Source organism: Parasteatoda tepidariorum, chromosome 4, assembly GCF_043381705.1.
Source record: "Parasteatoda tepidariorum isolate YZ-2023 chromosome 4, CAS_Ptep_4.0, whole genome shotgun sequence".
Lineage (NCBI taxonomy): Eukaryota > Metazoa > Arthropoda > Arachnida > Araneae > Theridiidae > Parasteatoda > Parasteatoda tepidariorum.
This window is the reverse complement of record NC_092207.1, coordinates 60733367-60760814: the sequence shown is the minus strand read 5'-3', so window position 1 is coordinate 60760814 and position 27448 is coordinate 60733367. Positions and strand designations below refer to the sequence as shown.

The 27448-nt window shown below is 31.7% G+C and overlaps 1 protein-coding gene across 2 annotated transcripts in view; it reads left to right on the top strand.

Annotated features, from left to right (window-relative positions):
• Positions 1-27448, top strand: part of LOC107439563 (mitochondrial calcium uniporter) — a 131749-nt gene that overhangs the window by 89381 nt on the left and 14920 nt on the right. Inside the window, exons 2-7 of one of the 2 annotated variants that reach the window (XM_043050005.2) lie at positions 5891-5950; positions 11079-11178; positions 13163-13333; positions 20782-20886; positions 24279-24439; positions 26405-26608. In XM_043050005.2, coding sequence (XP_042905939.1) covers positions 5891-5950; positions 11079-11178; positions 13163-13333; positions 20782-20886; positions 24279-24439; positions 26405-26608 — 801 coding nt within the window. The remainder of the gene's footprint in view (positions 1-5890; positions 5951-11078; positions 11179-13162; positions 13334-20781; positions 20887-24278; positions 24440-26404; positions 26609-27448) is intronic. The other variant, XM_043050006.2, reaches the window with a different exon arrangement.

Below are 27448 nucleotides of genomic sequence, written 5' to 3'. Positions count from 1 at the left end.
TATATATATATATTGAGGAATCAATTTCTAGTCTTCAATTAATTAGAGTGGGGCTATCATCTAGTCCGGGTTTCAATGAGAAAAAACCCATTTAGTTACCGATAGCCTGTAATATTAAAACTTTTTAAGATTAAGGTCGGAAGAATTTTTTTTTGTCATGCGATGATTTTTTAAGTTATTGTATAAGCACTCATGAAATTGTCGATATAACTAATATATTTTGAATTCAGCACATTTTGCCTACCAGGATCAATGTAATGATTATAATTTTTGGAAAAATTTGCTCAAGAATGTTTTTCACTAGATGTGCCCTGATTTAAACCTTTCTTAAACATCGTTGGGATCAGAAAACTTTTCTTCAAGCAGTTAGTGTTGAAAATGTCTTTTTAATGCATGATTACAACCCCCTACCTTTCTGTTTCAAATTTCAAAATTGATAGGTCACTAGACCATGTGCCCCTCATCTTGATTGTTTAGAATTTACCTTGATTGTTTAGAATTCTCAACTTAAGAAATATATTTTTTCCTTATCACCCTGTTTAGTACACATTTTTATCACTTTTTAAATTTTTTGTTGTTGTCATTATAGCATTCTTGTATCAATCAGATATTCTTTTTTCTGCTTAACATTGTTTCACGCTATAAAACCGTCGAAATAAGTGATTGAAATCTCTTTAAAACACACTACAATATTACTTTTTTTTAACCATTTTTTGTAGCTGTTTTATATTCCTATTGTTAACAATTTTTATATTTCATGGTCTTAGCTTAAACTAATATTTTTAACCTTTTTTATTGAGATTTATTATACAGTTTTCGTTGAAAAATAATCATATCATTGAAATGTAATAAATAAAATTAATTCTATTTTTGCAAGTTTTAAAAGTATATGCTCTCTTCTCATATTTATGTTTTTCGTAATCATTTAATCAAATAAAAACGTGACTCTTATATTTATCCAAATATTTTAATGGATGTTCGGTATAGATTTTTGTTAAAAATGATCGTATTATTGAAAATTAACCCAACTGATAACTCCTTTGTCAAATTTAAAACCAATTACGGTCTGCATAAGATCTTAATCTAGAAAATAGATTTAACTCTTATGATGAAGCAAATTATATCCACTCATATTATCACTCTAATTAATGTAGTGAACCAAATCTTTATTGAAGTGTCGGGTAATATCTCAGGTGCCCATTTTTCTGCTTTATTTTCTCTCACGCAATAAAGCGAATGAATGGACCTATCTCACGCTACTTTTTTGCTCTCTTTTTGAGAGAATAGAATCTTATTTCTTTCACGTAGAAATCTAGAGAATCCTCGCCGCCACCTCATATTTTTGCCTCTCCAATAAACGTGACTCTTTCAATATTGGAACTTTTCTTTTTTGTCTATTGCAATTGGCAACGGATCTTATTCATTCCACGGACTCTTCGATCTCTCGAGTATGTTGTTTTTGGAAATTCAAAGAAGAAAAGAAAGGAGTATTTTTGAGAGTTATGAAAAAAACTACTGAAAAGCGAAAATGGGGAAAACGTGACACTTTTTTATCAAAGTTATGTTTATTTATGTATTACGAATTCAGAAATGAAAACGTTTTGAAAATGGCTTTACTGTTTGTGTCACGAAGAACTTATTTGGAACAGACATAATTTGATTTTTTTAATAGTATTTGACTCTTCTTCGGATTCGATTAATATTTGTTTCCGTAATCATTGATTCAGACCACAGTTTTTAATGCGTGTTGCAGTAAGTTTTTGTTTTTATGTAAGTTTTAAAAGAAAAGTATTGTTAACTGAGGTTCTAATTTTTAGGTTTATTGTTTTAAGGTATGATTTGATCATGGAAGCATTTTTTGCTAGACATATTTTTTTGCAATTACAACCACTTTTTCGGAAGACTTTTGTTTTTCAATTACAAAATTTTTTTTTAAGACTTTTCTTTCAATTACAAAGTTTTTTCTCAGGACTTTTCTTTCAATTTAAAACACTTTTTCTCAAGACTTTTCTTTCAATTACAAACACTCTTTCTCATGATTTTTCTTTCAAATACAAACACTTTTTCTCAAGACTTATCTTTCAAATACAAACACTTTTTCTCAATACTTTTCTTTCAATTACAAACACTTTTTCTCAAGACTTTTCACTTTCAATTACAAACGCTTTTTCTCAAGACTTATCTTTCAATTACAAACGCTTTTTCACAAGACTTTTCTTTCAATTACAAACACTTTTTCTCAAGACTTTTCTTTCAAGTACAAATTCTTTTCGCAAGTTTTTTTTAAGGTATAAACACTTTTTGCAAAACTTGTCTTCCAACAATAAATATATACTTTTTGCCATAAAAGGTCGGATATGCAAACGATTACTTTGCTAGTCAGAAAGCTTTATTTGACAACATTTCTTTCTTGCTGGCGAAGAGCAAGTGATGAGATTTTAATAGAAGAAAAATTTAATTGAGAAAAACTCGTTTTCTTGATATTTGTTTTAAATTGATGTTGTTTTCAATATAAATGTAAACAACAACGATCTCGAGCTCTTGACCTGCTCTACTTCCAGTTAGAAAGTATACAGCTGCTTACTACAGCTTATTCTGCGAGGCGATATTTTCAAATCGATAATTTTTTTAATATAAAAAAAAATTATAATTTCTGAGTTCAAATCTTCTGTATTTCATAAGATATTAATGATATCAAATAATTCCGGTGAGTTTGAGGTAAAAATGTGTTTTAGTTGTTTATAGATGTATTGCTAAAAAAGTGACATGGTTGCTCGATTTAGAAAGAACTCTCTTTGTTGGCAGTCCCGATTTGGCTTCTTTTTACTTGTTTATTACTGTTCTTGCTGCAAGCCATGCCCCATCATAGTGTTAGCATATTGTTCGAGCTGTGGGATTAAGTTCATTTTACAAATTATCATTTAGGTTTAAATTTCGAAGTTGGTATATTGCTGACAAGGTAAGAAGTGTTATATAACGATTATTTTTTTCAAATGACGATTCTTACGTCTTGAAATGGCAGGTCTTTAAATGACGATTCTCAAAACGATTTTTTTTTTAACACAAATAATAAATCAGGTAAGAAATACACGTATAGAAGAAATACTACTCAGTCTCAACATACAATGATCACTTAGTGAGCCAAATGGCTTTAAGATACACTGGAAATAGTAACCCGGAAGTATAGGCAGTAAAGAGCTTGCAGCGCACTCTAGTGTAGAATACACATCCATATTTACAACATTAATGCATTCTTCAAATAAATTTTTTGTACGATTGAAGGCATTTTTAATTATTTTACTTCGAAAAACCGTGCACACCCGTTAAATCCCTATGCGCGACGTGCGCTAGCCTCAGAAACCTTCAATCTTCGTGATATTTCACGGTTTGAAAATATTTTAGCATTCACGCGGGCCTTTACTTCAGCTTTATTACATGGTAAAATATCGCCTTTTTTATCCATGATAAATTTGTTCCAATTGATTATTTATACACTGCGCATTAAATAAACAAATAACTGCATAGTATAAAACTGTGAAACAAATAAACATAGCACATAAAGCCACAGAATCACGTCCGCAACTGACACAAGCGAGAATGCGACTGAAACCGGTTTGCACTTTTTCACGTTCGTGTATCAGTCATATCGTCATATCATATCGTGTGTTAACATTGTAATGTAATACGTTAAAAATAAATGCAAATAGGAAGTATATAAAAAAATCTTCTGAATGAAAACCCATTATATGTATGTCTAAATATAAAAGCGTTGCATATAAACTCGTGCAGAACATGTAATTATTAAAAAAAAAAAAACTGTAGTGCGTCTAATAATTTGACCAGGGACTATAAATATTTCATTCTTTTCTTAAAAATCAATGTAAGGGCTAACTTTTTATTTCAATACAAATGTTATACAATATAAATCGCCAACCATAGATCTCTTCTCATGCTCCTAACTGTCCGTTGGGAACAATTCACTTTAATTTGAAATTCTTGGTAATCGGACTGGGACAACTTTTCTCAAATGAATTTATTTTTCCAGGATAAATATCCTTTTATAACAAATTAGAATGTATCTCATACGGCCAAAATATTCTTTATACTAAAGTAATGCTACCTCTACTAACCACTGAATTGGACTAACCACCCCGATCATAGCTTTTTTTTACAGCAAGCTGTTATGGTGTGCTATTAAAATAACATCCAAGAACATCCAATTTAAAATCTAGAATTTTGATGAAATAGTACGTGGTAAAATAATAATACTTGCAGATTATTATTTATCCAAAAGTATACGAGAAGTACATGTTTTAATCTGAAGGTCGTTTTTCATGCTGTAAAGGGATTATCAAGGTTGAATTCTTATTTAATTTAAGTTTTAAAATGTTTAAATGTTTTGGTGCCGGATAGTTTTTGAATAAAAAAAAATTATTCTTGACTTTCAATGTTTTTATATAAACAGAACTAGGTTTTGTTTCATGCAGATAATTTTAAATTTTGCGTAATATTCTCCCCCTATCATTTTTCGGGCCATTTTCCTTCTCTGAAATTCTCTTTTCTTTCGGTATTCCTGAAATAAATGTTTCCGTCAAAAGCTGTCTCGATTTTATATAAATCTTTCATATTCAGCTCGGTAAAAAAAGGGGGAAAATTGGGTGCTATTTACTCTTGCTCTGGATATCATTCTACTGAATAAAAAATAGGAACGGTGGCCGAGTGTTCAAAAGTTTTGGTGCCCGACAGGATGGACTATGTTTTGTTAGGCACATTTTTTTTGTCTTGAAAAATGAGTAGAATAAAAAGAATCCTTCTTCTATTTTTTGTTGGTTTTTTTTTCTTTTTATAAAATGGAATGGCTGCCAAAATATTTTTCTTACACTCTTCTTACAAAAAACGGAAGGATTTTTTTCGTACTGTGATATTTTTTGGCTATTACAAATTAATATATTAAAGTTACAGCATAAAGGAATTTATTGTTTATTTTGTGGTTTTCTCTTTCTCTTATTTCTACTTTTTGAAAATGAAAATATTATTTTATTATTCTATATTTTGAAATCTACGTAAACGATCTGTAGCATAGTGTATTATACGATAAATTTATAAAATAAAAGCAGGTACAAAATTTATTTTTTAAAATTCTCCACACTACCTCTATAGTAGATGCAACATATTCTTTATAGATTTTAAATAATTTTGAAACACCTGGTTAGATTTTTTTACGTGTGCGTAAGTGTGGAAAGCGTTTTACAATTCTTGAAATTCAAATCAATTGGTAAGCATATTAAATTTGAATTAAAATAAGCTTCTGTTGGAGTCTGTTCTTATTTTATTATAGAAAATTTTGCGTGAAATAATGTACAGTATTGACATAAATCTTTAAAGAACAAATAAACACAGTTTTGTCCTTTAAGCAACAAACTGCATAAAAACAAATTAAGAATAAATTAAAGTTTACTTGTGACGATCTTCATCGTTTCTCGCTTCAGTCAGCTTTCAGACCTTTGCTTAAGTGTTTTTGGAACGGTAAAATATCAGAATAGCAAACTGTTTTTTTTAAAAATTTATTTATTTATTTTTAAATTAGGAATTTAGATAGCCAACTGATTGCCAAATAACGTGCTTGTGTATAATCCAACATGTTACAGACAAATTAAAATCAATTCTTATTTGATGAAAAGCATTTATATTATAACGTGAAGAATGTTTTTTAAATAATGCTATCCAGAAACCTTTAGCAGCTTTCATTCGAAATAGAATAGAATGTTTTTATCGTGAAAATTGCCAATTCATTCCTTATTTCTCATGAATCCAAAATTTCATTTGATAAAATAAATAGTTGATGAATTATGTTCTTTGTAATAATGATTTTTTTTTTCATTTCTTGTAGGCTTCCGAATTATGTTTTGTTGAAAACACGGGACTACGACCTTTAGGTGTTGAAACTAGGGTAAGAAGCAGATTCTTATTCTAAATAAATATTAAGTAAATAATCTTAAGAAACTAAAGATATTACCTTATTAATAAACTTCGTTCGCTTCGAAAATAAACAGATTGAATATAATAGTCAACATGTTTCAAGCGCTCAAAAATAGGCACCCATTTTCATGACTTACCAGATGTGAATGAGAAGAAACAAAAGTGATTTAAAATATTCAACTTAAAGTTGGCAGCAAAAAGGGGAAAATAAAGGTGAGAAACAAAACTAGAAAAAGAATCAGGCCTTTTTTTTTAAAAAGTTATTTTTAGATCTGTTAACGAAAATAAGTTTAAGTCTCTTAAAGATCCTATTCTTCTTCTTCTATTGGCATGACAGCCCTTTGTGGGCCAGAGCCTTCCCTAGTACATTCCTCCATTCTGCTCTTTTCTTTGCGATTGTTCTCCAGCTAGTAATTCTTAGGATTTTGAAATCCTCTTTCACACAGTCAAGCCATCTGATCTTCTTTAACTTTAGTTCCCATTGGTTTGTAACCCGCAAGCTGTAAGCGACTTATTTTGATGTACTTCTTGATATCAGCTTCCTTGAAAACCTATATAGTTCAGACTTATGTCGTTGTCTCCATAAGTTATCCACATTTATAGCACCAAATATTTTTCTCAAGGCTTTAGTCTCAAAAACAACCAGCAGGTCTGCTTGTGATTTAGTTAAAGACCATGTTTCGGATCCATAAGTTAAGACAGGTCTAATGATTGTTTTATATAGCATTATTTTTGTTCAGCTTCTCATTAATTTTGACTTTAGAAATGTTCTTAACCAGTGCCTGCATCGATTAGCTGCTATAATGCGTCTCTTTATTTCTGTGCTGATGCAAGTTGCAAGCTTAGTGCTTGATTTTCTGGCATTAGGGCGTTCAAAAATATTTGTTTTCATTCGCAATTAAGTGTCGGTCCCATAAACCCCTAAAAGCATTAAAATTTACTGCGAAGTATGAAAAATCGCATGAACTAAACACTTCTAAAATTACAAAATAGTCCTAATTATTTTTTTGAGAAATTAAAAAAGCAAAACAAAGTGCCCCTTCCATTATTGCAGGGTAATGTATATTGCATACTAAATGAAAACTCACTATTCGTCGTAACTATATATTGTCTACTAGTAATATAAATGTTATCATTTATATCTGGCAACATCTGTCCACTTTCTCTTATTACTTTTATCTTTATTTCTCCATTTTTTTGTGACTTTTTACGTCAAATTAAACGCGAGCTAATAAACTGATGATCTCGAGAGAGAGAAATTTTTCGGCAGCAGTAGATAAATAATCATTATTTATTGCAAAAATAATGAAAAAAATTCATTAAAAAGTTATTAATAATGCAATAGTTTATAAACAAATTGGAATTAAAAAAAATACTCGTGTTAAATTCATAAACAAATTTCAACGCAGTAGTTGGATTCTTGCTTCCGGTAGAGCGGACGTCCGCATGGTGTTTTTGCCTACAAGTTTAACAGTCAATAATTCTCGAGCGAATTATCGAACGTTAAATTTTATTCTATTGTACTTCACATACAATTTCCTACAGACATTCGTTATTTCTTGTTTCTAATAATCTTTTAGTGTTAGCGCAGCAAAGCACGATATTGAGCTACCAAAATGGAGATGGCTCTTACAAATTGTTAATTTAGAGAGAAACTTCTATTTGAAATGACTTCTGTTTGTAGCAAGAAGATACATCATTTGAAAAAAAAATCATTTATGATATTTATTTTTGCTTATAATTTTTTTATTTATTTTGATATAAATGAAAAAGGGGCGTTACTTTGCTTACAAATTTTTTCAAAGTTTCTCTTTTTTTCGCTTATGTTTGTCTCAAAATAACACACCTGCTATTTTTTTTGTTTGTTTACAACGTGTTGGTGACTTAGTTTATAGCACCACATAATTATAACTCACAAGCAAAATTTTTGGCAGTTTCATTGGCAGTGTTAAAGCCAACAACTTGGCGACCATTTAAACAATTTTCACAAAACTTTTTGTAACGAAACTATTATCTACCTTATCGAAGCTTCAAGGCTCTATGCATTAAAGAGTGAGATAGATATCCAAGAATTTGCTGGAAACTTGGCACATTTTCGCCTGCAGACTATAACGTATGAAAAACCTTTATTTTATATACAGAATCACATAGTTATATCTAAAGGGCAGGAAAAACATTAAAATTTTTTAGTCAGTGTTATTTATTAATAATTTAAATTAATTAATCTTTAGAAGCTCGAATGTCGTAAACTACAAAATTAATTAGCTTTTTATTTATGTACCGCGCTGTAATAATTATATTTTCATAAAACTAATGTGGGCATTCTTACAAATTTGCGAATGCCTTAAAAGTTTTATTTTCTTTGAACTTGCATTTGATAATTGAGATCATCAAAAGTTATTACTTTGAAATAAATTCTTACAATTTAACTCATCTGCATATTTCACTCAAATCCCATTTGAAAATTGCAAAATATTTTTTATTTGTTTATTTAGCAAGGTAATTAAAGAACTTGTTAGTCAGAATGGGAATAAATTAAATATATTCTTATTTTTCAAATGTTTTATTTATTGTATATTAGAGTGTGTAGAAGTGTATTTTCCTAGGAATATTTTATTCAATTTTATATTGAATTGTATTAAATTCTATTTAAATAGAAATCAAATAGGAACTACATTTTTGCCATGCCCAATACTGAGTTGACTGTTACAAAAATGCATTTAACATCTCAACATTGACTAATTTTTCCTACTCAGACATTTATTTTTAAGTTGTTAAGTTGTTGATTTAAGCCTTTTTTGCAATTAGTATATTTTAGTAACTCATATTTTCTAAATTTTAAAATGTTTCTCAACTTTTTTAATTTTGAAATTTTTTTAACTCAAAATAAAAATAACTGGGATAATGTAATTATTAAATTTGATGATGAATGATATTATTATATTGTATACGCAAATAAAATTTCAAATGCAGTTTCGGATATTTTTCTTTAATTAGCGTCTTTAATTCAAAGCTTATTTTAAAGTGAAAATCTTTTTAGTTTATATAAGGTTTTATTCAATTAAAATTAATTTCATTTCGGCAAGACAACATTTGCATTTTGTAAATATTAGTCTCAGAGTTTTGAGAATAGGATAAATTTTTATTATTTGTTGTGATAAAATGAAATAAACAACATCAAATTATTTATTTTGGAAGTAAAATTAGTTGATGGCATAAAAGCCTTTTTACTGAAATCTAAATATCTTTCAACAAATTTCCGTAAGATATACAAAAGCTTCTTTACTTGAATGGTAAATTCATACCTGTACTCGTGTAACGTATGTCAAAAGAGGATTTTATTTTAAACCGACGTTAAGTAGCCGACTCATTTTTGTGCTTACCACTATCAACCGTAGCCTTGTCATTTTGAACAGCAACCCAGAAAACAAGAGAACTTTTAGATCAAGCCTATGGACAAACTACTCTTACCAACATTTACTTTTTACGAAGAGAATGATATTTAATGTCAGCATTGTAGTCGATGCAAGCATAGAGTAGAATTCGTATCCACCAAGCATAACTGGTATTCGAACTTGGGTGTTAGCTCATTGGAAGGAGAGCGCTCTATCCTCTGAGCTGATTAAACGGTTTCTAACCAGTCTAAAATAGTCTGATTGCAGTTAGCCTAAAACATTAAAATGATTGGAAAAATCGCGGAGCTTTTTCCAAGCAACCTGGCTCAATGCAGTGACAACAATTGACGAAGACCGGGATAGCCTGGTCGGTAGGGCGCTGGGCCCATGTCCGAGAGTTCGTGAGTTCGAACCCCGCTGGTATCAATGTAACGTGACTGATGCACGTTAAATCTGTCGAGTCGCAAAAGTCCTCCATGTTCCTATAACAAATCAATTCCTCTGGGGGTACTGGATTAGAGATCGATCGTTCTATGATTCAGGTCAAAATTACGATCTGTGGATGAATGAATGGATGTATGAATGGGTCCGCCCTATAAACGGGTGCGACGTATGGTGTGGCAGAAGTCGAATTCTTGGCCATAGATGGCGCCACGGAAAAACAAGAAACGCACACTCTGCCTTAAATTTGCTCGGTTTCACCAAGCAGGCTTGCCCGTGTGGCAAGTGGCATTAGAAACAACAAGCAACAACAACACAATTGACGATTTTTTTAAATTAGCCTACTTCTGCCCTTTTCCTCAGCAATAAATATTGTACTACATGAATGAATATTATTTTCTAGTTCGAAGCTTTTCTACCTCACTTAAATCTTGTGCTTTCCATAAGTTTATCAATATTTTTGAAAAGTATTCTATCGAATTTTAGAAGTTTTTCAGCTTCAACTAAATATGCTGTAATATATGATGCTATCCATAGTGTATGTATAGATATACTTTTTTTTCTATTTCATGGAAGCAAATGCATAATCAATACTATTCCCCTGTATGTTAGCTTCACTGATCCAATAACTGAGAGACGTCGAAAATTCTTCTTCAGGTGTGTGAAAAAAAAAAAGAAAAATTATTTTTTTATTACATAAAGATGGTTGAGAATTTTAAAACTTCTTTCGGAAAAACTTTTAGGCATAATTTTTAAGTATCTCTAGAAAAAAATGGAAAAAAAAATATTTCACGGTTTGGGTTCAAATTTTCCTTTTCGAGTAAATAGTTTTCTCCCACTGAGTTTCATATTTTCTTCTTATATACCAAGAAAGTCTCTTCATTTTGTTTGCTTTTTTTTTACAAATTGCTTTTAAAACTTTATTTTTCTTTTAATCTCATTTTTTAAAAGAGAAAAAATTGTTATTAAAATGTGTATTAGGTTTAGGGTATTATACAGTTATGTTGTGGTCAGTCGTTGAGTAATTTAGGGCGGATAAGTAATTTAGTCGTTAAGGGCGGATATTTTAGATATTCACTAAATAATGATATGTTTTTTTTGAAAGTTTCTTTTCTTAGCTTTTGTAGATGTGGAAAAAGTTTATAAAATCGAATTATTTTCAACTAAAAGTGACGACCATTTGGTGTATTCTTATAAATTATTTATTTACATAAATTTTTTATTTTTTGTAATTTTTTTACATTTATATATGCTTTTTTTTAGAAATGGAGAAATAAACGACACTTTCCACGATCGAAACAATCATTACCTTCACTTCGTTTCATCTCCTCGTCAGCAGTCACTGACGCTGTTGTGCCTAATGGTAAGGACATTTTTAAAATTCATTTTAAAAAAATAGAAAAACGGACAATATTTAATTTGAAAATCAAATTATTCATTCCCCCAAATTATCCATGTTAACAATTCTAGAACTATTTCACTACCTGCCTGATATTTTTAATATCGTGAAGAATTATTCTTCAATGAAGCAAAATGCAAGGTGTTTCACATATATTTGAGGTCTATAAGAAATAGGAATCAAGGAAAATTAAACTGAGAAAAAAACGAGATACCGAGAAGAAACGGTATACTCAAATTGTTCACAATAACTATTTTTGGAATTTATTTGCCTAAAAAGTTAAAATTAACTTTTCAACTTTGTCTTTTTGAGTTTCTTAAGTTGAGTTACTTACTATTAGCTTAGAATGACTGTTTTCTTAACTTCTAAGCTAATATGTCATTTTCCTGGCATTCAAAATTTAGTGAATTTCTATTTTTTTTTTAAACAAATGTCAATAAACTACGCTGTCTGTAGATGTAACTAAGTAAATATACGAAAAAAAATTTGATTATTTTGAAGACTTCAAATTTGAGGTAAATTTTTTTCCGAATTGTCATGTTTCCAAAGAATCACCCATATATGCAATGAAATAAAAAAAAATTATAAAATTAAATTAATTACAATCATTGGAAAATTTATTAAAAAATCCTTTCTTTTCCATATGCTTCTAATGTGTTGTTACCCTTAAGAGCGAGACTATTTATTTTATCTACTTAAACTATTTAATATGTAATAATAAATTTTTTTTTTATAAATTCTAGTTTTATCGTACTGTTTGGTGCAGCATGTCCTGATTTGGACCTTGTGCCATTGAACTCTACACTCAATCAATCAATATAAATTCTAGTTTATTAACATAATAATACATTAATATTAATGATAATACGTAATACATTTTCGTCCACTATGAAAGCTATTTTCTAGCACTCCGTAATGTTTATTTTGATATATTTAATAAATATATGTGTGTTGCGTAGTATCAAATTATATATAACAAATAATGATATTTATACCATAAATATTTATTTTGAAAAATTTATTCAAAGATTTCGTCAAAAAAGTATACACACTTGGGTCCAGAAAAGTATACATATCAATATGCAATTGAGATATATTACAATTATTATATACTAGTGTTCTGCGCCACCTGCTCGCTTACGATCTCCAACCCCCGAAAATTGCTACGCAGTCTTATATGGTTTGCTTCGTAAACCAAGCTACTAACTTAGGTACATTGCAAATGCACAAAATTCTAAGAATTCAAAACAATAATTCAAATCCATATAAAAAATCTTTTAGTAATCTACCATCTTTTTAGTAAAGACTAAGTCATTAAAATAAATTTGAATTCAAATGAATGACATGTAATTCGTTAAACCTATTAGAAATGTGCTATAGTATAATTCGTGATATAAATCAAAAATCGTCAAATATCGTCAAATGAAAAAAAGCGCTTTCGACAAAATACTAAAATAGAGATCTATCGACAAAGACTACTCACTTCTGCCTAGCTTAATAGTATGAGATTGCCGCAGCTGATGCTCTCTGGTTATTTCAGTTTCCGTTTTTAAAAGCGCTATATGTTGAGCCACCTCATCTAGATTTGGTATGTGACATTTTTAGCGGCAATCATGGGTCGATTCGCCGTGTAAGAGAAATAGTAATGTAGACAAAACAAAGCAAACGTTGCCACCGGCGGAAAAGAAATACAGCCAAAATTTGGGAGCCACGTAAGAGAATTATGTATATTAGATTCATAATTGTTAATCTGAATATTTTAATCAAGTTCTTGACAGTAATTACAATAGCTTTACATCTTTTACTGCTTTTATAATTGTGTAACGGAAATGTTTTAAGTTCTTGACTTGTGTTGAAAATTTTTTTAATGAAAAATGTCAAGTCCTTGACTGTATTTTCAGTTATGTGTAATTTTAATGGTAATATACTTTTTTTTCGTGGTAAAAAGAGGTGACGGTGTACTATAGTCGCGGCCTGCCTGTGATAACGGTGCCTCTACCTTCAAGACGTGAGAAGTGCCGATTTACTCTGAAGCCTGTGACTTCCAAAGTGTCTGATTTTGTGCAAGATCTGCAGAAAGAAGACAAAGGAATAGACAGGGTCATCGTTCAAAGTACAGGTACTAGTACCATTTTTTTTTCTACTGCGCGAAAAATGAATTATAAATCTTCGACTTTTTTAAAGTTAGCTAACTCTGGAGCTATTTGACAGATTCCATTCATTTTTTGTATTTTACGATTTAAAATTTTCATTCTTTAAAATGATGTAAAAATTTGTATACGATTCAATATTTTTTTAGATTATTATTAAAAAAAATGAATAGTTATTCTTTGCATTGAATTATGTTGGAATAAACGAATTTTATAATTGAGCGCAAAATTTTTTCAAATCGTTTAAAAAGCTTTTGATATGTGGTGATATACACAAAAAGTGATATTAACAGTAAGGTGTCCAAATTGTGGACTGCTCTCCTATTGAGAAACTATTTCCCAGATTGTGGTTATCCACCATAGTTTCCGTTGAAAAAAATGTTTGTTCAGCGAAAATACGTTTCTGTGTCTGATTTCGTAACTTAAAATGTCGTCTGCATTAATTGGTTAGTATATTTAAAGAGAGACCTTCAGACCAGTAAGATTGAACCTTAGTACGAGATAATCCGATTTATGCGCTGAGTGACCAAATTATTATGACCACCCCTTAAATACACTGTTGGACTAAATTTAGTCCATAATACTGCTCGAATTCTTTTTGGCATAGGTTTTATGAGATGTTGGTAGGTGGTAGAAGGAAGTTGATTCCATATCCGATGAACTGCACTTTGCAGTTCCGTCAGATTGGATGGAACTGGATCCAGCTGTCTGATGCCCTGATCGGTCGCATCCAACTAATTCTCAATTGGATTGAGATATGGTGATTGTGCGGGCCAACAAAACAAGGTAAAGTCACCGTCATGTTCTTCGAACCATCTGACGACAATCCGAGCTGTATGACAAGGAGAACTGCTGAAAGTATCCATCCCCGGCAGGGTACACCACTAACATAACATGATGTACTTGATCTGTGATAACACTTAAATACCCTTGGGCATTTAGACGTTGTTCCACAAGAATCAAATAATCCATGCAATGCTAAGAAAACATCCCTCAAACCCTAACATTACCTCCACCAGCTGGAAGTATTGTGTCAATGTAGTTAGGGTCCATGCTTTCGTGCTGTTTTTGCCGTATCCAAACCCAGCCTTCTGCACGGTATAGTTGAAAACGTAATTCATCACACCACATGACCCTTTTCCAGTCATCTACTGTCCAATTCTTATGCTCCTTTTCAAACTGCCGGCGTCTGCTCTTGTTCAAGGCTGACAATAGAAGCTTTCGAACAGGTCGTCAGCTCGCATAGCCTTGTAACGATAGCAGCTATATTGAAGAAACAGTTTTCTTATAAAACACATTTATTGGACACAACAATCACACATCAACAAAGAAAACAACAAATGGAAAATCCCGTAACGGGTTAGTATATGAATCTTAAATTCAAAACAAAAACTTTCTCATCAAAAATCAGCACCTCTCTGATGTTCCATAAATTGTCACGTTCTTTTTATTTTTAATTTATCTCATTAGATTTTTTTTAATTCTTGCTTATGTTAGCCAGATATCTTAGATATTTCTAAGACTTAATAGCCTGTGCGGCGCAAATTTCGTTGAGAGACGTTTACAGTTAGTTGTACCTTCCGTAAGATTCGCCACTATTTGACGCACTGTTGCTCTTCTGTTGGACTGGACAACTCTGGCAAGTCTCCTTTCAGCTCGAGCATTCAGAAACCTGTGACAACCACAAGCCTGACGTTGAGATCTAGTTTTCGGCTTGTTAGTCCACTCTCTGTACGCATGAATAATTGTTGTTCTCGAACACTTCACAAAAGCGGCTGTTTTGCTGATACTGGTTCCGACGCTTTGAGCGCTTATAATCACCCGGATTTTAAACTCATTTAAGCAGCGTTTTTTTTTGCCCATATCTCCTCGCTTAACACAGTGCAATTGATAGTTCATTCTCCTCGCATTTCCTTCTTGCAGCTATCTCGCTCTCTAGCTGCAACACAGTGACGCAAAAGCTCAAATTTGCGTAAAACTGCCATGTGGTCATGGCTAATCAGTGTATATCAAAAGTTATTCACGATGTACAGTGCACAAAAAAAAAAAAACGGTTTACCATGAATAATTTTTAATCTAATGATCGGATCTTCCCGTTCTATGAATCAATCTTAATGGTTCGAAGGGGTGATCTCAAATATGTTGATTAATCAGTGCAGGCGATATTTCAAGTTACAAAATCAGACACAACAACTTTGTTTCTCTGAATAAACATACCTTTTTCCCAACTGATTTGGATTTCTGAACTCCAAAATATAGATGGTAACCGCAATCTGGGAAATATGATCCTCGTAATTTGGTCCGGAGAGTGATCCAAAGTTTGGACCCCATAACGTTAATTTTACTTTTTGCGTATTTCACCATATCTCGAGGACATCATTTTAAATTCTGTAAATTTTGATGACAATGGATTCGGATTTCTGACTCCTAAAATATATAGGGTAGCCACCATTAATATGGTCCCTATGGTTTGGTCAGGAGAACGATCCAAAGTTTGGACCCCTTAATGTTAATTTTACTCTTTGCGTATTTTGCTACATCTCGATAACCAGTAAGATTAAGTTCTAGATCTTGAAAATACGATCTATAGATTATTCTGGGTGTCCGTTTTTTCTTTTGGCTCTCTGTACAGTTCTTTTAACACTGTTTATTAAGATGATTGCAGTCTTTCATTGTAGAACCAGTTTTCAGAACATCGAGTCATTAAGTGATTTTTTTTCACTTCTTGGGGTAACTTCACTTTAAGGTTTCACCCAAAACTTTTTCTTCATCTAGAAATGTAAAATGAGGTTAGAAGTAAATTAAACTATAAATATCCTAATTTAATTAAATAAATTAACCTTTTAAAAAAGGTGGTGGATATTGGGTAATTTAGTTTGTGCATTAAAATAACTCTTCAAAAAAATTTCTCGCTGGCTGTTATTTTTTATACCATTTAATGAGATCTGAAATAAGCCTTTTAGCCGAAACCTCTTTAAAAAGCTCTTAAACCCTTTATGATGGTTTCACGCTCCTGCACCAGAAGAAAAGAAAAATGTGACCTCTTTTACGTAAAACCCCGGATGTTAATCCTTAGTGCACCCATAATCTTCTTAGTGAAGTTTTATGACTTTGTCGTACATTTTCTATCAGTTAGGGTTTCATCGATCTCTGGAGATGGAATATGGTATAAATTAAAAAACATTCTGAAGGAAAAAAAAATGTTTTAAATAATTCTGAATAATCTCGTAAAAACAGGGTCTTGTTAATATTTCCATAATATGTTTTTACATAGGGACTGAATAATTGATTCGGGAATATTAATAATGTAGGCACAAAGAGCTGCTGTGCTTGTGAAGGACTAACAGCTTAGTTAGTTAACAAGAATTCTTTCTTAGCTTATAACAATTTTTCTCCTTAAAAAAATAGGATTAACTTCGTTCCTGAAAGAGCTGTTTGAACCACCTAACAAAACATAACTTTCATGTGTAATGTTGCTATGAAAAAGAATTAAATTAAGATAAATTTTAGGATGCACTTTACTTTTCCTACTTTGTTACACATTGCTTAGATGAATTTTTAGAAAAGAAATTAAGGGAAAAAAGATTGGAACTATGAGTGGGGAGCGATGTATCGTGATTTTTATTCGACTTCTAAAGAAAAAAGAAGTAAACAGATTTTATAACCGTCGTTGAACAGCTGATCCAATTTTGGGTTTATGACCACTAATGTTCAACGCCATAGCCTTGTAAATTACGAACCCAATCTAGAAGACAAGGGAACTCCAGGATCAAGTAATGGGAGAAATTTTGCCTTCATAAAGGACTTTTTGAGGGAACTAACCCGTATTTGCGCTACATGGAGAGGAAAACCACGAAAACTCACACAATTAGCGTGGCGGCAAGGAGACTCTAACCTATGATTCGTCTACCACTGAGGATATTTTTACGTCAGCTATGTGGTCAGTGCGAGCCGGGTGCAGGATTCGTATCGACCAGCCATCGCAGGGATTCGAACCCGGTTCATCTCATTGGAAGACGAACGCTCTATTCCCTGAGCCATCGCAGTTCGACGTGGACAGATTGATTGAAGCGGACATAAGAACTAACTTACATATTTTTTTTGTAAGATTAGTTTTACTTGCAATTTGTTTTTTTTTTTTTTATGCCAAATGATAAAAAAGTGCATAAGTTAAGTACAACCTAATTTCGAATTAAAAAATGACTAATCTTTTTTTTAGTGACTAGGTATTTTTTTTCAAGTATGACTTGACATTTTTAATATTTTAGTATTTAGATGGGAAAAAATCTGTCTGAGAATTGAGAGCAGACATTAATTTTGAACTTTTTAACTCGAACTTTCTGAACAATCATCGGGGGAACCACTCTATTTTTCCTTATCTTTCCACTGCTGCGTATTTCGAATTTCTGATTTCGCTTTTTCTAATACTATTGAGTTAAAATATAGTGCCAAAATACCAATAAGCTAATCTTAATTATAAGTCTTGTGCGGATGTAAAGGGTCTTGGATAAATCTGCAACAATAACTGCGGAATAGCGATCGATAAACCACATAGCTTTATGATAAAATCGGCACAAAATTGAGCAAATGTGATCGAGAATTGAATGACTATTTATCAAATACTCGATTCAAAGTGTGCGTTTACTTTAATAATTTCGTATTATAAAGACTTTAAAAATTATATTAGGAAAAAATTATGAACTGCAAAAAAATCGATCGAAAAATTAAGTAAATTCATGATGGAATTTGGGCAAATCAAATGTGTGTGTCAAAAAATTATTATTCAAACATGTGATTTGAAATTTACCTGCTGTATTAATATCGTATTGAAGTTATTGGAATTGCTTAAACCATGTGGGAATCCGTAGCAATGACTGCTGTAATGCCACGTGAATTTAGGATGAAATCGGCGCAAAATCGATTACATCAAAAGGTTATAATTTAGATGCTCGGTTCGAAATTTCCGTGTCGGGATAATTTCTTAGTCAAAATTGGCACGCTCAGTGCCATTTCATTAAAAAAATAATTTAACTAATATATATCTTACGAAGCTCCTGATATCAGAATCCTGATATCGGGTAACGCAAAATCGAAATTTCATCCAGTATTGTAAACTTGAGAGTGAAACTTTCTCTTATAAAGCGTAAAAGTTATCACTAAGATAATATAAATACCAGATTGTAAGATACTTTGAAAATACAGCAAAGATATTTATTATTCCATATAATTTTAAAAATGTTTGGCAGCAATCAATTTTTTTATATCCCAGTTCCATTGATCTAATAGTCTATGTAATGAAATTCCATTGATTGAAGTTGTTGATGATTGATGTTGATGACAGCTGTAGATGTAGTTGATGATGTACTTGGAGGAAGGCAGTAATAATGTAATGTTTATTCAGAAGATGATGATTAGCACAAGTTGAAGAATCTTTGTTGTTCGTGGGAAACAGAGTTAATGAAGGAATATGTTAATGAATCATTTTAAGAAATTATTATGATCAATTCGTCGTATTATTTGTCCCGAGTGTGAACATGTAGTGAAGAATCAAATCTGATAAATACTAAAAAAANAATTTTCTATATTATGACCCTTAAACTAAAAAAAAAAAAAAAATATTTTTGAAAATATGGAGCTCCAAAGTAAAAAGGATTTACCATTTTTAGTGTTGTAAAATGTTGAAAATAATAAGTAAAAAAAAATAATAATACCCCCCCCCCTGTTGTAACANTAAAGCGTAAAAGTTATCACTAAGATAATGTAAATGCCCGATTGTAAGATACTTTGAAAGTACAACATGGATATTTATTAAATATAGATATAAATATAGACATAGATATTTAAACAAATTAACTAATATTTCTTTTCTTTTCCGCACGTAATTTTCTTACGAGGCTCCTGATATCAGAATCCCGATATCGGGTAACGCAAAATCGAAATTTCATCCAGTATTGTAAACTTGAGTGAAACTTTCGCTTATAAAGCGTAAAAGTTATCACTAAGATAATGTAAATGCCCGATTGTAAGATACTTTGAAAGTACAACATGGATATTTATTAAATATAGATATAAATATAGACATAGATATTTAAACAAATTAACTAATATTTCTTTTCCTTTCCGCACGTAATTTTCTTACGAGGCTCCTGATATCAGAATCCTGATATCGGGTAACGAAAAATCGAAGTTTCATCCAGTATTGTAAACTTAGTGAAACTTTCTTTTATTAAGCGTAAAAGTTATCACTAAGATAATATAAATACCCGATTGTAAGATACTTTGAAAATACAGCATAGATATTTATTATTCCATATAATTTTAAAAATGTTTGGCAGCATTCAATTTTTTTTATATCCCAGTTCCATTGATCAAATAGTCTATATAATGAAATTCCATTGATTGAAGTTGTTGATGATTGATGTTGATGACAGCTGTAGATGTAGTTGATGATGTACTTGGAGGAAGGCAGTATTAATGTAATGTTTATTCAGAAGATGATGATTAGCGCAAGTTGAAGAATCTTTGTTGTTCGTGGGAAGCGGAGTTAATGAAAGAATACGTTAATGAATCATTTTAAGAAATTGTTATGGTCCATTCGTCTTATTATTTGTCCAGAGTGTAAGGATGTAGTGAAGAATCAAATCTGATAAATACTAAAAAAATATATTTATTTTTGAAAATATGGAGCTCCAAAGTAAAAAGGATTTACCATTTTTAGTGAACATATAAAACGTTAAAAATAATAAATTCAAAAAAAAAATAATAATACCCCCCCCCCGTTGTTGTAACTTGTTGTTGTTCATTTACGTCGCACTAGAGCTGCACAATGGGCTATTGACGACGGCCTGAGGATGATCCGAAGACATGCCATCACAATTTTGATCCTCTGCAGAGGGGATCCCTTGTTGTAACACCAAGAATTTAAAATTAAAAGTGACTGAATTGTTCCAAACGGACACTTTGGAGTAGGGAAAGAGATCCATAGTTATCGAAAGATAAAATAACCGAAAACGAAGCCAACCCGCGTTATTGATATTATTAAATTTTAAATAGTTTAGCTATAGCTTAATCATCAAAAAGACCTTAAGAAATTAATATAACCCTAAACATTTTTGTGGTTAGAGAAATAAAGTAGCCTAAGGAATAAAGAGAGAAAAATAGAATTTGATGTTCGATTCAGTCCCGACAGTGAATTACTCAGTTATACATTTGTGTTGAATTAAAAATTTGGCCGTTAAGAATGGAATATTTATGTTTGCTTTTCATAATATGTAATAAAAGTGAAATAATTGTTAAAAATTAGATTAAAAATGATTAAATAAATTAAACTAATGATTTAAAAGAAATTTTAAAAGCTAGGAAATATGTAATGGCATCAGTCTATATACATTAAACATATGTTATGCATTATTTATAGATGGAACGAGAATCGCTTCATCCACAATTATATCTTCCCTCATGAATGAAGACTTTCATCTCATTATCAACGACATAGTTTATTTAGTTCAACCGCCTTTACTTGGTTTGTATATTTTCAATTTTACTATCCAGCTACCACTAGAACAGCTCTAGACTCAAAATACTATGGAAACGAGAATAAAAGCAATTTTTACGGATGAGAATTTGATGAAATAACATTACTTAAACTACTGGTAGACCCCTATTTCATGTGACTTATTTTCGTAACCTCGGTGACCACCAGTACGCGAGCACGGAGGAGTTCTGGTGATAGCTGGATTGTATATTTTCTTTTAAATTTTGTAAACAGATTTTAAAACCAATAAATATATTTATGATGATTGTAGGCAAAATCGTTTAAAATTAGACACTGCTATGGAATTATTTGAGGTGTCAAAAGATTCTTTTTGCAAATTATTTTATCCAAGATGAGTTGAAGTAAAATGCTACTACTTATGTAATATAACAACCATTGCCCAGAAAGTCAGAAATTACTTAGTGTAGAAATAATTAAATTGTAATATTAAGTTAAAATATGAAAAGTGTTTTTAGAAACTACTTGATGGAAATAGTGTTAGGCTTTGAGTTTATATTATTTAAAATAAACATTCCTTAAAATATAATTTATACTGAAATGGCGTTTGATAGATAATAAATTTTCGGACATAATTTAGTTTTTATTAAAATTTATGGAGGAACTGTTCATTTTATGTAAATGAGGAACTTCTTCTGTGTTGTCAAATGGACATATATGGGACGATGACTCTGAAAATAAATTTCCCCTGGTGACTGGGGACAAAAGTAAAAGACAAATATATAAAAAGTAAATATATAAAAAGACATCAAGATGTAACTTTATTTATCCGCATAATAACCAAGTTCGAGGCCGGGATAGCCTGGCTGTCAAGGCGTTGGGTCCATGTCCAAGAGGTTGTGAGTTCGATCCCCGCCGGTCGCCACTATCATCAGGGGACACTTACTTCCCCTTGTATGGGAAAAAAGTTGTCTATCTGCAAAACGACTTTGTAGTCACCATGAAAAATCACCCTTAAACACAATTAGTGGAAAAGTAATGTTTGGAAAGCTTTTCCCTTTAAACTTTTGCAGCCTCAGGGTTGTTAGTTCATTACGGAATTACTTAGCGTGATGAAAAGTATTTTCTTTAATTTAAAAATTTTTAATAGCGCAGATTGCAATTATACAATAAATAAAGACTAACAAACATAAATTAAAATAGTACAAGAATGAAATCAATTAAAGAAATGAACACAAAAATTGTTCGGTTTCATTTTAATGACTTTTCCCCCAGTTTCCTTCAGCATATTAAAGAAGCCATATTAGATAACCTAATTATCCTCTTAAAACATCAATAGCAATAGTTGTAATTACATAATAAAAGTTATTGAATTTTTAAAGTCAGTTTATTCTTTTCGTCGTTTACATTTATAATGTCTTCATAAATTTCCTTTACATTTCTTAAATCAGTTGTTAAAATATTTTCTACACTATTAAAGAAAATCTTTTAAACCCAGGGGTTGTCATTTGCCTTTTTCATTTCATTTCCATGCTCATGTATGGTTAAATATGGCTTCAGTGCCATGTTAATTCTGTTTTAATAATGTATAGAAATAATTTAACTATGAAGCTACGAGGCGATATAAGGCTGAAGCTTACATATTTGGAACCAAACAGTGCTAATCTAGCTAAGCGCTATCATGCACATTCTTTTCATTAATATATATAAAAATTTTATTGATAGAAAAAGTTGCCCGTTCTTAAATGATTTTTTTAAAATCTTTTTTTAAATTTTTTATGCAAGGGTCGGTAAGAGAATTACAACATTTTTGGGGGAAGAAATCAACGTAAGTGACAAAAAATTCAAAATTGAAATTTAAATATATTTGCCATCTCTGTATGATAAACATATACATGTTGTAAAAACATTTTTGTCAAAAATAAATTTTGCTTTATCAGTTTTCTGAACTTCTGTTTTAGCGTTCATAGCGTTAGCTATAGAGAGGAAAAAGTTGTCAAGCTACTTTTCTAGGAATTTGTTGAGAAGAATTTAAGTTGTTTTTGTCAATTGGGTGGCAGAATTCAACTCCCCACACAAACCAATCAGCAGTTTACGACCGTCGTTGAGCAGCCGAACCAATTTTTTGGGTTTACGACTACTTATGTTCAACTCCGTAGCCTTGTAATTTAAAACCCAATTCAGAAGACAAGGGAACTTCTGGATCAAGTGTTAGGAGGAATTTGCCTTCGTGGAGGACTTTTTGATGGAGCTATCCCACATTTGCGTTATATGGTGAGGAAAACCACGGAAACCTCTCCTTTAACGATAAGGGGACTTTAACCCATGATCCGTTTACCACTGAGGATACTTTACGTCAGCACTGCTGTCGGTGCGAGACGGGTGCGAAATTCGCATTGACGAGCCATCGCTGGGATTCATACCCGGTTCATCTCATTGAAAGGCGAACGCTCTATCTCCTGAGTCACCACGGCTCCAATCAGCATTTTGTCTTTTTCTTTCTTAGTCACAATATAAACAGGGTGCGTAGCGTTTTTGAAAAGTACTTAAAGGTGCTTCTTTTCGATTTTTGTCTTTTAAAAGCCTTTAAAGGTGCTTTTTTTCATTGGGTGTTTTTAAAAAGTGTTTAATTTTCCCTTTTTCAAAATGAGATTGTTCGTTTACTATGTTGATTTTCGCTACGAATTATAACTAAAAGACACAGTTCACATTGTTCTATTTAACGTTTTCACAATTCATTCTACCCCTATCTATTTCGACGTATTGTCAGTCCGTAGCGTATGAAAACGCCATTCGTTTTACATGATTCAAAATTTCATAATTTTGTCAAAATTTGAATAATTGATTTGTCATAATTGTCAAAAACAATGCCAAAGGTTNCGTAAGTGCATGACAGAAGTCAAATTCTTGGCCGTAGTTTTGCCATCAACTGTTATATATTATGTTTTTTTATTATTTTCAGTAGTTTAATATTCAGGAAAGAGTGCTCGGCTTTAACCGACTTAATTAGAAATTAACACAATTGCTACTTTTAACTATAATAATAATAATGAAAATTTAATTATGTGGATTTAGCCAGATATGTTGAATTCATCGTTATATTTTATAACAGTTATCAGTTTTCAACGCCTGTAAGATATTATCATAGATTTCAATCTTCATCTAGTGTTCAAAAATTGAAATAAAATGTTTCAAATTGAAAGCACGTCCATGTAGTCAAGGGCTGCTGGTGTCGGAAAGGCTTGTCTCGTATACGATATGATGTTATATGTGAGAGAATGGCATCATTGCGGTATGTTTCTGAACAGGTAAAAACGGGTGTTAAACAGAGACTCTTAACTGTATTTACTACTAGAAATGCATTTTCCTAACGCTTTAAAATGCTATGAATGCCTTCTCGTGAAGAATCTTTTTCTTTCTAGAGAACTTACCTTCGGAGGAAACAGAGTGCTTATCTACAGTGCGTGCTCGTGTTGCGCAACTATATGAAGCTTTAAATGTAAATGAGCATCAATTAGCAATAGAAAATAGGCTACTAGGGGAGCTAGAAAAACTGAAGGAAGAACTGACGCCACTAGAAAAGGTATGTTAATCATGTATCTTATTAAACTGAAGAGCCTAGGTAAATATATTGATAAGCCACATTTTCAAATTGTTCTGAGAAATATATTGAGCCTAGGGAAATATATTGATAAGCCACATTTTCATATTGTTCGGAGAAATATATTGAGCCTAGGGAAATATATTGATAAGACACATTTTCAAATTGTTCTGAGAAATAGATTGAGCCTAGGGAAATATATTGATAAGCCGCATTTTCAAATTGTTCTGAGAACGTTTGTAATTAAAAAAAAACACCACGACTTAAAAGTTTTTTTTTGTTAGCTAGAGGAAATTTTGAAAGGGAAGCAAATATACTCAAATTAAAACAAATACTAATAAAGGTTTGGTGTAAAAAAAATAAAATTATACCCTTTGAAAAAGGGAAGCCTGTCACTATATCGCTCCAAGCTTTTCAATTGTAGTTTACTTAAAAAATGCTTTAATAAAATTGAAAGTAGCTCTTGTGTTAAAACAATTTGTAAGGAATCCTGTTTTAAGCTTGGATGGATTGTAGTTGTCTAAAAAAAAGCCATAATATTAGTTATAGCTATAATATTGAGTCGGTGATTTTGTTAAAATTAGCATGAATTCTCGTTTCACAGAGATAATAAGATTCAGCTTTAAATTTCTTTTTGAAAGTTTGATATTTATAACACAGTATTCTAATGTTATTGTTAGAAAAATCAAATTTTCGTTTGAATTATAAATTATTGTTGAAAAATTAAAATTCTTAGTTTTTTTTATTAAAAAATTGAATTTTTATTAAAAATTGCCGTTTTAATGGCCTGGCGAGAATTCATTGTCTTTTCAGTTCAAAACAAATAAAAATTATTTAACTTTGCTTGATTCAGATTGCGGTGATCCGAACCTAGCAGCCACCCAAAAACCGTGTAACAATGGTTGCCTAAAGTGCGGATTGTTCATCCAACCAATTCTATTTTACGAGGTTTTTAGTCCGTTCCAAGTTCCTTGGAGATCAAGTAATGTTACACATACATGCAAATTCGTTTCATCCGCGAAAGATTGCTTAAGAAATTGTACTCTAATGTTAGATTATATATAGAGCGACGCATTTTTTATTTTATTTAAAGCGACACTCTCTCCCAATTGGTTTCAGCATCACGTTACGGTTAAAACCTAGTTAGATTGATGAGTATATCGTTATTATTTAATAATTTCAACTGAATTGATGAAGTTGGCTGTAATCGTGTGTCTTCATTAATTCGTTGCATCATTAAAGAATGAACATCTAAGTATTTTATAAAATTAAAATAAAAACAAATAGCCAAACGATCATAATGAACTTCGTAAATTGAATTAAAAATAGTAAAATGAAACGATTAATACATCAATTTTCGCTAGCCGTTAAGGTTTTTTGCATAGCTAGGCACTAAAACCATTTGGTGAATTGAGAAAAAAAATCGTGTCGCCTCATTAGATGCACTAATATTAGTGTGGAAACTATATATTTCTCTCTGGTTTCATCCGTTTAGATGATTTCCAAGTCAGAGGTTGTATCTTATGACGTGATTATTATCATTCAATAAATTACCAATATAATATTCTGGTTTTAAATAGCAATCAGTTGTATACATTGTTTTACTTTGAAATGAAACGTTTTCTTGGAGTCCTAATTTATTCCAATTGGTTGCTACTTGTAACTGATTGATCATTGATAAATATTCAGTAGGCTGATAAGTGACGCTAGCTTGATAGAGACCTCTAGATACCGCACTTTTATCCCCAACAAGCAAATGTGCGTCTGCAGCTCATTGGTTTAATTATGTACAAGCTCTACCTTTTCTGTTTACATACATCTAAAACCCATTAATTAATTTGCTGGAGACTTATTAAATATCTTTTATGAGTCCTCATGATTTTTATGGGAGGCCTGAACTAGCAAGCCTAAAGATTAAATGTTATGTGTTGTTGATTGTTTTTACAGAAGCGAGATGAATTTCTGACGAAAGCTCAAAAACGTTCTACAGCACTGTCTTGGTTCGGTCTGGCTCTGATGGGGGCACAGTTTGGAGTGCTGGCTCGTCTCACGTGGTGGGAGTATTCGTGGGATATCATGGAACCCGTCACCTATTTTATCACCTATGGAACAACGATAGCCATGTATGCCTATTTTGTGCTCACCAGACAGGTAATTTTATTTACTATTCAATGTGTTTCATGCCTATGGGCAGTTCTCTAAAGGTGAGGATGTTACCGTGAATGACCGAAATCAAGAGAATGTCGACTTTTACCTGTGAATGTCAACAATCACATAGTCACTTTGGTGAATGTCCAAAATATTTGTTATATCCGATTTGATATTAATTTATTCGTTGATATTATTATACACCGAAGAGCCATTACAGTATGACCACCTTGCTAATAACATGTAGGACCACCTTTAGCCCTCAAAACTGCTTGCACCCGCCGTAGCATTGATTCCACAAGGTGCTGATAGGTAGTCTGAGGTATCTGGTACCAAGCGCTCACCAACTGGTCCTGCGATTCCCTCACATTGCGAGGAGGTAGTGTGGCAGCACGTATTTGGTTTTCCAAGTAGGACCACAAATACTCTATTGGATTAAGGTCAGGTGAATTTGGGGGCCAAGACATGACTTGAAAGTCACTGGAATGTTCCTCGACGATTCGACCCTTATGACAGGGTGCATTATCCTGTTGGTAAACACCATCCCCCGCAGGAAAAACTGTTGCCATGAATGGGTGAACCTGGTCTGCAACTATGTTCAAGTAGCTTACAGACGTCAGGGATTGTTCTATGAGGATTATGGGTCCTAATGTGCCCCATGAAAACATTGTTCCTGGGCGAGAAACCATGAAAACCTGGGCGAGCACATTGTTATAGATGGAGGGTGGTCATAATGTAATGGCTCTTCGGTGTATTTATTCGATATTTTAATATCTGCTGAGGATAAGTTAGGAGAAGCATCAGTGCTCGGAGTACTGGTTAAATGCATATTGGGCAATGGCA